Source organism: Miscanthus floridulus, chromosome 8 (genome assembly GCF_019320115.1).
Source record: "Miscanthus floridulus cultivar M001 chromosome 8, ASM1932011v1, whole genome shotgun sequence".
Lineage (NCBI taxonomy): Eukaryota > Viridiplantae > Streptophyta > Magnoliopsida > Poales > Poaceae > Miscanthus > Miscanthus floridulus.
In genome coordinates this window covers 53,680,356-53,695,288 of record NC_089587.1, presented here as the reverse complement: position 1 = coordinate 53,695,288, position 14,933 = coordinate 53,680,356, and the positions used below count along the sequence as shown (strand labels likewise).

The 14,933-nt window shown below is 43.0% G+C and overlaps 1 protein-coding gene across 1 annotated transcript; it reads right to left on the bottom strand.

Moving 5' to 3' along the window:
* Nucleotides 1-6,018: 6,018 nt before the first annotated feature.
* LOC136476395 (protein RAE1-like) lies at nt 6,019-14,647 on the bottom strand. The gene is made up of 12 exons (XM_066474218.1): nt 14,504-14,647; nt 14,193-14,258; nt 14,012-14,098; nt 13,845-13,910; nt 13,540-13,733; nt 12,706-12,847; nt 12,514-12,594; nt 10,785-10,913; nt 10,075-10,152; nt 8,834-8,905; nt 6,534-6,614; nt 6,019-6,443 (listed from the first exon to the last, which is right to left on the bottom strand). The coding sequence occupies exons 2-12, from the start codon at nt 14,244-14,246 to the stop codon at nt 6,396-6,398; spliced, it is 1,032 nt and encodes a 343-aa protein (XP_066330315.1). The 5' UTR covers nt 14,247-14,258; nt 14,504-14,647; the 3' UTR covers nt 6,019-6,395.
* Between the last annotated feature and the right edge of the window lie 286 nt (nt 14,648-14,933).

Genomic DNA, 14,933 nt, shown 5'->3' with positions numbered 1-14,933 from the left:
GACAACAAGAATTTCCAGCTTGATCCATGACCGGTTTCGAGCTGCCAGCTCTCGGGACTTAGCAACAGCATCACAAGCTAGCAAGACGTATAATCTACAGAGCCATACAAGTTGATTAAAAAAAATCAAGGGTGTCGCTCGCATGTATATATGCACGTACGCATCAAGCATGCATTAAGGGAATAATTATCCTTGCTGCCGACGTTCAGCTTGCATCAAAGCCATGACAAACACCACACGCGCCTCAGCTAATAAGTCATGACTCATTTATTTCAATTCTATGGAATATATATACCTTCGGATATCTCCATGACTGTTACTGGCAGGCAAACTGCACCCATTGCAGCTCGTCTCATCGGCTCGACGGCCACATCGCCGAACACATTGTCGGCAGGGTACCTCGGTCTGATCACGTCATCAACCACTACCACTCGAGCACGTCGTTCACAGGCTCCCTCAAGTCAGTCATGCTCAACCTCCTGCCGCCTCTTGCCGTGGCGCCCGTGGCAGCACTCGACATCATGGCACCAACGTCTCGTTGGATCAGCTAAACTGTTTTCATAATTGTTTTTATTATATTATTTTTTGCACTTACTTCCTACCAAATTGACATCCAACTTAGCAGAAAGTCGGAGGCTACTATACATAATAATCACACTCTAAGGTATGTTTGTTTTTTTCTTCGCGATTTAAGTACCTACATGATACGTTCTATGTGTAAAGCTTTGTCACGACAATGACCTACGCCGCAACTCAACGTTATACGGATCACGCCATCTTATGGCTAACATCCTACGCACGGGGGTTACAGTCTAGTTAACAAAGTGCATAACACACTGAGCAATTCATAAAGGGAAAACAACATCAAAGAGAGAAGGCACCAACCCTTAAAACTGTTTTAAGTACTTTTATGACACATGTTCAATGTAATGAGCTTTGTTGGCTGCGACGACCTACGCTGCAAACCCATTGCTACATGCGCCACATCTCGACGGTTAGCACGGGGGCTAAAGTGCACAACACAATGAATATAGCTCATAAAGGGAAATTAACACATGCTTTACTACATGTTTATCTTGTTCGATTACTGAATAAATACTCAATGATCTTGTCCTCATATTGTAAGATGCACAGGACAAGTCGAGTCGGCAACGACCCTCGGGTACTCCCTCGGGGGCTACCTCGAGCCGGTCACGCCGCCTCTGGCTACGTCGTCACGCTGCCACCAGCTACGTCGACATGCCGCCTCCAAACACTCCGTCGGCAATGACCCTCGGGTACTCCCTCGGGGGCTATCTCGAGCCGGTCACGCCGCCTCTGGCTACGTCATCATGCTGCCACCAACTATGTCAACATGCCGCCTCCAAACACTCCATCGGCAACGACCCTTGGGTACTCCCTCGGGGGCTACCTCGAGCTGGTCACGCCGCCTCTGGCTACGTCATCACACTGCCACCAGCTACGTCGACATGCCGCCTCCAAACACTCCGTCGGCAACGACTCTTGGGTACTCCCTCGGGGGCTACCTCGAGTCGGTCACGCCACCATCATCTATGTCGGCACGCCGCCTTTGCTTACATCGACAGCAATAACCGCTCGAATACTCATTCCACGGCAAACAACGGAAGGTAAGAATACAAAAGCTACAACACAGGCTTACTAACCCTCCTTCGCTTCCTCTATTTTTATAGACAGGGGATGCACACGACGGATGGAATTTCAATAATCTCTCTGAGCAGTGGTGTCGTTGAGGCCGCGCCACGTCCCCACGATTTCCAGAGGGATGCCTCCTGAGAGACATACGTGGGGAAACGGGCCAACGAAACCAACACTTCAGCTTCGCTGAGAAGGAACCCATCTCCGCAACCGTGGAAACCGTAGGGCCTCATGGCCCAAAATCCGACGCACCATCACCCGAGCCGGTGCAGGCGAGTGATCTGACACTCAGACCGGGTACTCGGCCTGGCTCACCCCCTCAGCAGGTGTAAGCAGTAGCGATTCATTCACTATCGACTCTTTCACTCTAGAGTCAGGGGGGTATTCGGGAGGGTCACCAGTCTGATCCTAAAACCTCTGACACTCAGTGTCACATAAATCTCCCAATACCCGGACGAGCTCGAAGTACCTTATTTCAGTGGATGTGTGCCCCTTCGAGGGAAACCGAAAAAATGGTTGGCCCATGGGTGTAACCAAAGTACGAGCTCCTAGAATATGGAAAAAGAGTTTTATGACGTGCCCCCGCTGGTCAGGCTTAACCCTGCCGCTTCCTTTCAATGATAGCAGACGTTCACTCGTTCTACCCGTTACCAGCTCGAAGAGTAATAAACGTAACTGCCGATAGCTGCTCACGTGTTTGTTACTCGCCCACAGTGGTGCCCGGCCCGGGACACTGTTATATTGGCCTCGAGGCTCCGAGACAACGTTCTCGCTCTTCCACTAATGAGGCTCACGAAAATTCGAATCACGTTACTTGACAGATCTCGAAGAAAAATGTGATGCCCTTAGTAAAAACGTGACGCCCTTAGTGCTCGTTAACAAATGACCTGCAACAGGTCACTCTAAAAATCAACTGGCTTAGTGATGCGCGGGTGATGGAGGTGCACCTACCCAGCCCTCATTATTGTTTTACGGCTAGGACTTAATGATGAACAACCACTATTTACACGCCGGAATACGTCAGGAACCAACTTCTTGAGTACAGCGGTATTCTTACCCTAGCATGGCATCTACGATGTCCTAGAGGCTACACTTCCGGTTATCGGGTACACCACCCGAACGCGACGTTAACAACATCCCGAGGGCCACGCCCAAGAAACTACGTTTCCCGATATAGGGTGTACCACCCGAGCCAGGCACTTACAGCTGCCAGGGAACAACGTTCCTTCCTTGATGTACGGTGTACCACCGCCTCATTCGATGCTTGAAGAAGATTCTCGCTACCCGAGAAATGCTCTTGGTACTCAAACGGCAACATAATGGCTCTCCAATACTTGGGAATATCCAAGCGCACTGCTCGAAACTTCGGCACCGGAAGATGCTCATTGTGTACTTACAGTACGCATAACTTACAGGGGAGACTACGACGTCCCGAGGGCTTGAAGATGCGTGCTAGCTTATCTGTCAGAGATATGGGCTAGGGGTACCTACACCGCCCGTATATATGACCACCACCAAGATATCGGCCCAGCAATCGTCAAGGAGGAGGCCCGCAAGGGCTGATGCGATCGACTAACGTGGAAATCAAGGCAAACCAAGGCGGGTGTATCTGGACGATAGCTAGGACATGCCAACTGCAAACATTTCGAGTCCGTAAGTTCCCTGACAGAACACCATGCATTGATGGTTCCATCAACCTCTCAGTTGCTGCTACCACATAGTAGTCCTTTCTTCCATTTAGCAACTAAAGTACTCGTACTTGGCTGTTCAATTAAATAGTTCATTTTGGACTCTCTTATTTATATTTCCGTTTCCACTTCGCTTCTAGCTGCAGCCAATGCATAGTTATTTCTCCCATTTAGCATATACTTGGCCGTTCAATTGAACAACTTGTTTTTTCTCTTTTAGTTTTTGAGGGAGTGGAATAAAGATATTGACGGGTTACTCAACGAGTGGCTCAAACTTTGGCAAATTAGAGAACAGGTAAACCAAGCTACTGATGGAGAGACTGAACTAGAGGTATCAAAGGCTCACTAGCGTACCAGTTAGTTCTACATTCATGTGATGTGACCCCCAAGTTCCCCACCAAACCCTTCATCTTATTTTTCCAAACAGGATGAGACAGATGAAAAATGAAGAAGAGGAGCAGACTGACAAGGAGGAAGAGACCGGTGAAAAAGAAGTGGCACAACAAGAGGAGAGTGGTGGCAACAATTAGAATGAGATATCAGTCTGCATGAGGTTGATGGGTTAGCTACTTTGGTCTTGGGCATTTGACTGATAAAACGTGTCTGATGTCTACCTCGAGGTTGAATAAAAGAAGAGCTGTGGCACTTTATGTTTTCTGTGTTGTTGCGCTGGATTGCAGACTAGATTTGGTGTGGTTTCTACTAGTTGTAAGATTATAATTAGCTTTCAATAAAGGCTTGGCACATTCACATTTGCCTGTACTGGACACATATTAAGCTTTTTTTTTTGTGAACACATATTAAGCTTTTGTTTGTATCAGGCACACTTTTTTTTGTCAATTGAATTTATCTCATCCAAAACGAAATTTATCATACAATAAACCAAAGTCCAGAGGCTTTAAATCCAAAATTTAATTTTACATTTTGATTTGCATTGTTGTCAGAACTCAGAAGGCACTTTTGATCTGCTTTTAAAAAGATTCCTGACACAGTCTATTCGGTTCTTCTATTCTTGTTGTGTTTGAAGCTGAGCAAGGGGCAGACCATACATAAGGCTTCTAGTCTAAGATGAGCGCAGAGGGAGCAAAATGTGACATTTGTGGCCTTTTGGGTGCTGGCAATTTGTGTCTGCTCCGTGCTGAATTTAATTTACAATTGGAATTGGAATTTCTTCTTACTGCTAGTGGTAGAGCCAACGTTAGGGCCCCACCCTCCTTGCCACCGAGAATTATGTGAAGAATAGAGCAGCTCAGCATGGAGATAGCTTGCTATTTTCAGTTTAGCTTGAGGAGGATGCAAGAATAAAGAAAATATGGATCAAGCAACAACGTCTTGGTTGGCCGTGTAAGAGAAGAGAAACAGGGAGGTGTCTGTCATGTTAGTTGATTGAAAGAGAGCAGGCGTTGAGCTGCTACAATTACGGAGGTGTCTGTCATGTTACTCGGTTGATAGAGAGCAGGCGTTAAGCTACTGCCTTGAAGAGCACACTGACGGAGTACGGAGTTCAATCCTATGACTAAGTGGTTGCAAGAAGAATTCAGTAAACTAACCAAGCTGAGGACGCTAGAAATGTAGAATATCCTTGTCACCCCATTTTCTCCATTGAACTCCTCATCTCCATTTTTCTTCCGAACAGGACGAGGCAGATGAAGAAAAGGAAGAGAAGCAGACAGATAAGGAGGACGAGGAGCAGACAGATGACGACGAAGACGACTTTGAAGAGTATCGGACTGATGAAGAGGAAGAGGCCGATGAAAAGGAAGCAGGGCAGCATATGAACAGTGGTGTAGCATTCAGCTACGTTCAATGGGGAGGAGAACCTAAAATGTGTTCAGTCTGAAAAGATTGATGGATTCGCTTGTTCTATTTAGGGCATTCGGCTGATGAAGGTGGCTGCCTCAATGTTCAACGAAAACAGAGCTTGCCTCCATGTTTCTGCATTATGCTGGGGTTGCAGATTTAGCTTTGGTGAGGTTTGTGCTGATTGCACGATTCTTTAGATTCCAGTAAAGCCATGGCATGGCAAACATTCGTTTACCTTTGGCTCTAGGAGCCAACACATTTGAAACTTTTGTATGTGTTCCAGGCACAATTTTTCATCAGTTGAATTCACCTAGTTCAAAACGAGACTAGCTATGAAACAGAGTGCGGACAGATGTTACAATTCCAAAAGCGAATTCTGCATTTGATCTGCTTTACAGTCTGACCTCCTGATGAGCAGAGTGGAGGCAAGTTGTCAAAAACACCAATGGAGATCTTCAAAATAAAGTTTAATAAACCACGATCGCTACTAATTTTTGGCATGTCATCAGGTAAAAAAAAAAAGGGACCACATTAGCAAAATTTACACCACTGGAAACATACTAATAGAATTTCGATGCCGCAAGACTTCCGAATCACGTACCTTCAGTGGCTACACCAGATATTTGTATGGATTTGTAGGTTACACCGCAAATCCCCCACGGCCATCTGGTCACGAGTGCAAACTACTCTTCAGCTCTCGTTGGAACAAGGAAATCAACTCAATTTGAAGTTTCTTGAGTTTCCTAGAACAGAGTTTGTAGAGCTGCTTTGGCTTAAAAACATGGAGCGCAGTAAAAAAAATAAAGCAAAAACAGTCTCAAACAGGCCCTAAAATGGCAAAATTTTTCATCACTCAAACTGAAACGCTACCTAATTAAATTGAACTACATTGGCTCGGTGGGTATCCATGGAGTGCTCCATGCCCATCCCAACCCAGAACGGGCTGTGAACTACAACTCCATTAGTAAAGGTCCACATGCACGAAAATTTACATCACAACATTCTTTGGTACACTGATTTTACAGCCAAAATAAAGGAGATGATCACAGAACCTCCACAGACAATCTATTTGGAAGACACCACAAACACCAGGTACTACAGCATGTTAAGACTTCCAACAGAAACCCTATAATTGGTCCTACAAGTAAGCTGAAATTTACAATCTACCAGACTTCCAATACAGGGGGGTGGGGGGGCATAACAAAACTGGTGAATGACATCAGCCATTTAGCAACATCTGCAATGTAATCACTTCCTGCCTGTCGTAAGGCGTGGCTTTCCTTTGACCTCGGTTTCCTATTAAGAGGAGGTTCAGTGGCAGAAATAATACAATAAAGATTGCAGGATGAATCTCACAAAATAATGAATGCAGCAAACAGAGCTCACCTGTGGACTGTGGAGATAGATGGATGTCTTTGCAGCTGCAGGGTTGTGATTTTCAGCCCCACGGCTCCAGTCATAGCAGACCTATTTTACAGTGGTGATGGTTAAACATGGATAAAAGGATTCGTAAAAGCTAGGGTGGGCAGTCATCAAAATTCAAAAAACTTGTTACAGCACTAATAACAAATAAAGAATAGCACATTTATGCTAATATCCTAGTTTGTCTGTGGCCAAAACTTCTCTAAATTCCTAAAATATGTTGAGGGGCTAACAGCACTTCGTTCCATGGACACAAGTAGAATAAAATGATAAAATTTGTTCAAACATAACAAGGGCCCAAACTAGTAATGTCAAAATTCAAGAGTAAAAAGTTTAACAAAATGCAAAGTCAGCAACATTCAAACATTTATGGGTCCAATGTAAAATGGAGTTTTGTAGAAGGGGAAAACTTGCTCCAAAACTGAAGGACATTTATATACGATACAAGACTCCATCCGTTCCAAATTATAAGACATTTTGGCTTTTTCTAGATACATTGCTTTTACTATAGATCTAGACATAGTGTATATCTAAGGGTCTGTTTGGCAGAGCTCCACTCCTAGATTCTCTGGCTCTGCTCCTTGATTATCTAGTGGAGTGATTCTACTTGACTATGGTAGGGGAGCAGGTGAGAATTGATTCTAGAGTGATTCTTGTGGGTATTGAACAGGAAGCAGAATTGATTCTAGAGTGATTCTTGTGGGTTTTCAACAGGGAGCACAATTGATTCTAGAGTGATTATTGTGGGTTTTGAACGGGGAGCAGTGGGGAGCAGAGTTTTTTTAGCTCCCACCTCCCAGTGTAAATGGAGAAGTGATTCTTGCCTGCTCCCCACCTGAATCTATGTGAGATTTAGCTGTTTGGCTAGGGAGGAGCGATTCTCATGGAGAATTTGTTCCAAGGAGCCCTACCAAACAGCCCCATAAGTGCATAGCAAAAACTATGAATCTAGAAAAGCCAAAACGTCTTATAATTTGAAATGGAGGGAGTACAAGACAATAAATATATGCATTTAACGCTCTAGTATCTTTTGGAACATGGTAGTTCTGCACTCCTGCAGTAAGGGCCACTTGCCAAATCAATTGCCCAATGATCTGTACCTTTGACACAAAATTTGTGTAATATTCCCTCCGTTCCAAATTGTAAGTTATTCTGGTTTTTCTAGGTACATAGCTTTTGCTATGCATCTAGATATACACTATGTCTAATACACCATAAAAGCTATGTATCTAGAAAAGCCAGATTGACTTCAATTTGGAATGGAGGGAATAATACTTACAGATTTTCTGCATTGACTATGATACACTCTACTTGGAATACAACTTGACATATTAACTGCTACATGATCTGTACTTTGATACGAAATTTGTGTAACTTTTCCTAGTTCAACAACAACAACAACATAGCCTTTCAGTCCCAAGCAAGTTGGGGTAGGCTAGAGTTGAAACCCACCAAGAGCCCCAAGTCACAGTTCAGGCACTTCAATAGCTGCTTTCCAAGTACTCCTATTCAAACATAGATCCCTAGGTATATCCCAAACTTTCAAATCTCTTTTTATTGCCTCCCCCCATGTCCATTTCGGTCTTCCTCTACCTCTCCTCATATTATTAGATTGGCTTAGGACTCCACAATGCACTGGTGCCTCTGGAGGTCTTCTTTGGACATAGCCAAACCACCTCAACCGATGTTGGACAAGCTTTTCTTCAATTAATGCTACCCCTAGGCAATCACGTATATCATCGTTCCGAACCCGGTCCATTCTTGTGTAACCACAAATCCATCGCAACATACGCATTTCTGCAACACTCAGTTGTTGAACATGTCGAATCTTTGTAGGCCAACATTCTGCTCCATACAATATAGCCGGTCTAATTGCCTATATTTTAATATCTCGTCCATGCTACACGCTCCTTGGAATACAACTTGCCAAATCAATTGCTACATGATCTGTACTTTGACAAAAATTTGTGTAACTTTTCATACTTGCTCTTTTTTTTTTACCATGCTACACTCTACTTGGAAAGCAAATTGAAGCTATGACCAGAACCACATTTTAAAATAGCAATTCAACTAGAGCAGTTGGTCAATTAGGACTGAAACAGAGTAAATTGATTTGTGCATATTTAATGTGTGTAAAGTTGTCTCAATCAAAGGTAGGTATTTTTAAAAGCTCAACTGATCCAAAAACATAGTTTCGGATGTGGAAAAACAATTGTTCTTACAGATACAAGGCATTCAGCCATCAAGTTGCCCAGTAGACTTACCGCATAAGCAAATATGGAACCATCACTGTTGAAGGTACTGCAAGGAATGGGAAGGGGGCATCTACTAAAAGCCTGTACAGAAATAGTACGGAAATCAAATGAATTATGCCCTCTACAAAAGGTAATGTATAAGAAATTCAGAATAAAAACAAGCAGTTACAGTGCACCCAGCAAAATAGGCAGACCAGTAATCAAAGGATTCATACAATTAAATGAGAATGTAACATGCTTTTATACCAAGATAAAGAAAAATAAAATTGCCTATGAAACCTACTTAAAAAACAGCCTGTCAAAACAAGCTCAGACAAAAAAGTGGGGGGGGGGGCCCACAGTGCTGCCAAAATATTTTCTTGCTCAGGATTGCAACATCATGCTCACAAGCTGACCATGTGTTTCGATTTTCCACTGTATAAACAGAAAATATGGTAGGACAGTAAAAGGTACTAACCAAAGTCACCAGGAAATCAAAAGTGAGTCAACAAACAAGGTCCTGGGATTAAGGTTGTGGGTGGCTTAAAACACAGGTCAAAGAAGGATACTGTTATTTAAGATGCTAATTCAGGACACTGGATGACTGAAGAATCAGGGTTAGGCAATCCAGGTCCATGGATCAACTACAAATATTTATTCTTAAAGTTCACTAAAGACGTTCATGTAATAAAAGTATATATTGGAAGAAATGAGAAAAAGAAGAAAAGGGGAAAGACAAATTCCAGTTTTCCACCTCTCCTCTCCCCCAATCCCTTGACAACTCACTCAAGATTCATAACCATGATAATGGCCCTACCTCAAACTTAGCCCCTTCATTATCCCCCTCTCTCCATCCCATTTCATTTCATCTCATCTCACTTCTCCCCCAACAGGCCACAACCATTGTGGATTACTCAAGCAAGACAGCAGCATCGATGGAGACAATAAAAAAGTAGAAGTTGAGGATAGTTTCCGTTCCCCATGTTTTCCCTTGTCACTACCCCATTTCTTTTCTGTCATCCCTCAACCCATTGATCATGAGCCATCCGGGGGTAGCATCCCAGCTGCGAACTAATATCATATGACCTTGCAAAGATGTGTGATCTGAGGTGGATCACAGGATCAACCAACAACCCCAGTTACTAAGGTACAAATACGCCACAAAGACAAGCAGCAAACCATCACGAAATCAAGAAAAATCAATGCAACAGAAATCAACTGCTACCAACACAAGTGAAAATCAACAGAAAGAGCCATGGAAATTGGTCTACCTTTAGCCTCTGCTTGCTATCCTTATCCCAGAAGTTGAAAGCACCGTCAGATCCAGCAGTTGCAAATGTGTGATGGACCTGCAGCAAGTTATGGAACATAAAAATTAAATGAAATTCCTAATTTCAACATCAACAACTAGGATGCCAAGCTTAGAACCAACTGCTATTCCCAAACATGGAAACTCTCATATGTGGGCACTGCTTGTTTCAATGAAACACAGCCTACAAGCACAACCAACTCAAACAGGTACACAGCATCATTAACTAGCCATACAAATCCAGTGAACTTAGCAAAAAAGAGCATCACCAAATAATCAACACTATTCTTAGAGCTAGATGCAACTGATATGATGTGATAAAAATTGCTCAACTAAACTAATAATCTGTTGAAATTGTTTTGGTAGTCTGTGTTAATCTGAACGGACAATAATGAGTACTTTTGTGTCATTCATATACCTATGACTGCAGTGTATAGTTGTAGATAGCTTAATCTGCAGTATAACATTGATTTTAGTTCAAAATATTTTGTGGACGACAAGAACTTGGACTTACGGTATTCAACAAATTAATTGAGAATGAAGCCAAGGTACTAAAACCCCACAAGTCTCTACTGCATCAGTATGCTTCATAGCAACATGTGCTAAGTTATAAAAAAAAACATAAGCCCCACATTATTAACAATGCGTGAAGACTGAAGAGAGAAATCTTACAGGGTGGAAGTTGAGTGAATTGACAGAGAATATATCATTTCCTTCCCTGTGACATTTGAATGTGAAGTTTTTGTTTTGCTGTGCATCATCGATATGATGAACACCAACTCTTCCTTCTATTGAACCCACCTTTAAATGAGAACAGTGGGTCACTCACATGGAAATCTAATTTGCTCTCAAAGTCATATGGAAAGTATTTAAAGAAAACAAAATATACTGTCAGGTACCAAACATTTAATCCAAGATACTAACACAATAAAGGAAATATCAGGCACCAGGAAAACAAATTAACCGCTAGGCAGGTAAATATCTAGGAGTCGTACAGCCACCAAAAGAAAATTTGAAGAACAAGAGGGCTTTACTCTTTGGCCTGCAGCATGATTTCATATCCAGATTGGTTCTAACAACCTAAGATGCCTTCTAGTTGTCATGCTGCACACAAGGGTAAGCAATATGCACTTTCATACAAGGATGTAAAAGGTGCTAGGCACTAAGCCACTGCCTAGAACGTACATTAAATGCGATTAACGTTTTTGTTTTCTTTTTTTTCTACAACATCAGCCGGACCTTGATGCAACAATAGGCCCAGCAGTACTATCTCCCTCGGACCAGAAAACAGTAAGTGGCCCAAAACCCATTAAAAACCCTACAACCCACCTTATCCACTCGGCCACTCCTATCCAGCTATCTACACACGTCTCCCTCCCAGCGCTGCACGCCCAAACCTCTTTCCTCTTCCCAGTTCCCAGCGCCACACGCTCACTCCGCACCGCCAGCCGTAAATTCTCATCTTGCCGGTCTCAGATGACACAAGCCTCACGACAACCCAAACCAGGGAGGGTTTGCATGGTGTGGTGGGGCGCTGGTGCAGCACTTCACTGGCTATGACACGAGTTTGCACGCGCTCCTGCCGCTTGCCCACGCTTGCGCGTACCTGCCCCACTCGCGATTTTCCTCACTTCCATGCCACTTACCTACTGGCTCGTGTTTAATTGAACACCTATGGCCTACGTGATGTGGCAGGGCTCCGCCTCGTGCTTAATTGCATTTTTTTCAAACACTGCTTTCATGCAACTATCTCATCTCATTGAAGAAAAAACACATCTGACATGTAAATGTGTGCAGAAAGACCATCTACATATAGATGTGCCTTTAGATCTGTTCTAGAAATTAGAAAAGAAGTTTGGTGTTTTTCAGAAGTAAAGTTCAATCCTGATCTGATTCTATGGATGCGTAAGAGGTAAGACTACAATAGGCAAGAATGGACAGTACGTAAGTTTAGGTATAGTTTAATGGCCAAGACAGACTCAAAATTGAATCCATACACCAGTGGTTGACCTTCCCCTTCGGTAAGTCGTCCCAGCAACTCAAAATACCACAGCATCAGTAATATTTATACTTGATCTATCGGTTGGAATTTTTGCATGCATAGGAACACAGCACTCATTAGACCATAACAGTGAAATTAATACTGAGTGAAAAATCCCAATCCCACCCATACTGACTTGAGTAAAGAATATGATGTGTAGAAAAAGTTGAGAGTGAAGAAATCAAGAACTTGCTTAAGACAGATCAAATGAGTTCATATCTGTATTTGGTAAATACAAAATGATATGCCACAAAATAGAAATAAATAATTTGTTTGTGAAGTACACTAAAAATAGGCTTATACAGAAGTTAGGTTTAATGAATGCGGAGAGTAAAGGACATTCCAATAATAAAGCATTACCAGAAACCCTTGCTGATCAGGGAATGCAGCAAGGCACCGTGTCTGGTATTTTAGTGGTGATTGGATTCGTTTGAACTCTGTCTAACAATCCAAACAGAAGGCATGAAATAAGCCATTTGAATAACAGAAGTCATCAATGTCCAACTCAAAATGAATCAACACATGCAAAGCCCAGTTTAACAGCACAATCACCTGAGGATTCTGCAAATTGAAGACAACAAGATGACGATCAGCAGTTCCCACAATCATAAGGGGATAATTCACAGTAAGAGCATAGCAACGCTCAGGAAGTTGCTGAATATGCACAGGATTTGCTTGTCTTGTATCCCAATACCTATAAAGAGCATAGCGATTTGCATTAAAGGTATATGAGAATTAATGGGATGAAGACAAAGCATAACAGAACTATACGAAGTCCAAAAGGGCACAGGCACAGTCGCACAGATAAAGTAAAATTAACACACAGTCAGAGAGCATAAATGCACGATGTATGCATCATAATCAAATACACATTTAGAACTGCAATATGGCATAGTGTTCCCTAAATCAATCTGAAATGCATGACGACAAGAGTATTATCTATTAAGTAATCAAATTATGTAGACTTCGTATTAATACTAGCTACTGACTTAATGATTACTTGTAAATATAGCAATGCTAACATGGAGCATAATCCATTTCTTTCTCAAATGTGCAAGGAGCATAATCCATTGCAGCTGTAACAGAACTGTCAGAACATGTGATCGGGTCATAGGAAAATTTGGAGGTTTATAGCGCACAAAGACTAGAATGGAAAGAAAAACAGTATAGGGTGAACGGATCTTTAGTGGTAGTTGACTTAGGCAATATTGATACTATGATCTCAACTGTCCAAGACGTTCACAAACTTAGGGAATATACTATTCCTTTTAGATAACATGATCTAGTAATAGCCAGCCTTTGGTAACAGATTATGGATGAGAGATATGTATTCAACTTCCAAGTGAAAAAGGTCAAGTTAGAGAGCAGCAGACTGGACTTGCACACCTTAAAGTCTTATCCCAGCTTCCAGAGACAAGAAGATTCATCTGAGGAATCCAGGCGACCTCCTTGACAGGCGCATCATGCATTGCAACCGTCTGAGGCTGCCCACCTGACAGCAGAGGCCACATTTTGACCTGCTTGTCACAGCCTCCAGAGAAGACAGTAGTTCCATCATCCTTCCAAGCCGAGCAGAGGACCTAATAAAAAAGGAAACAAATCAATCAGGACACCAGATAATAACTACATGGAAGTCAATCTACCACCCAACCAAGTATATTAACAGATCAAAGAAAACACTGGGATCATACCGGCTGATCATGTGATATGGATGCCTTTGGCTGACTGTTCCCACCAACAATCTCCCAACACCTCACCTGAACAAAACACAAAATCAAACCCAAGTTCCATGCATCATACATTCATACATCACAGTAACAAATGCTAACTGCAAATTAAACAGCATAAGGAAAGCTACCTGGTTATCCCAGGAGGTTGCCACAAGCAGATTACTCTTGGGACTAAAGCTGAGGCTGGAGACGGAGTCACCCGGGTTCGGCAGTATCTGTATTTTTTCAAGAAAACATAGATGATTCGAGATGCTACAGTAGAGGCATATACTCTTCGCAGTTCTGCATCAAATTCACACAGCAGAGCACCTCGAATGACTTGTTCGGATTAGGATTCGCGGTGAGGCCGGTTAGACTCGCCATCTCTCTCTACGCCTGGAGCAGATCCAGCGAACAAAAAATCGAAGTTAGTGGGGAGTGTAATACATATCATGCAGAGGCGGACTCAGTAAAGGACATGGGCAGGGGCGGATCCAGTAAAGCGACATGGGTGTACACATGTACACCCAATAATTTTTGCAAAAACGTCGAAGTTTGGAGGCTTGTCAAATAGCTAATAGCTTTAGGTTAGGGTTTCGGTGCTCAGCTTGAAGGGAAGGGAAGAGAAGGGGTGGAAGTACCTGGTGGGTGCTCTTCGCCGGCGAAGAGACCAAGCCTTAGCACCTGGCTTAGGGCGGCGGAGGCGGCGCGGCGCACCAGTCGTCGTAGAGCGAGAGGGGGCGGCGTGAGAGGCAGACAGAACGCACGAGTTGGGATGCAGCGGACGGAAGGGGAAATGCACGTTTTTTTTATCATGAATTTTTTTTATGCACGTTATGCTTATGCGACACGGCAAAAAAAAAAAAAGCACCCGCATGGGCCTCCTGTGGCTGTTTTTATTTATTATAAGAGTGTACCAGTGCAGAGAGCTTCCGTTCGGTGCGGGGTGTGGAGAAGGGTGTCAGTGGCAAGCTTTATCCTCGCCTATGCAATGCGAGAAGACCATGACTCGAACTCAGGATCTTTCGACCCGCTCTTGTTTTTATTTATTATCCTTACATTATTTTTTAA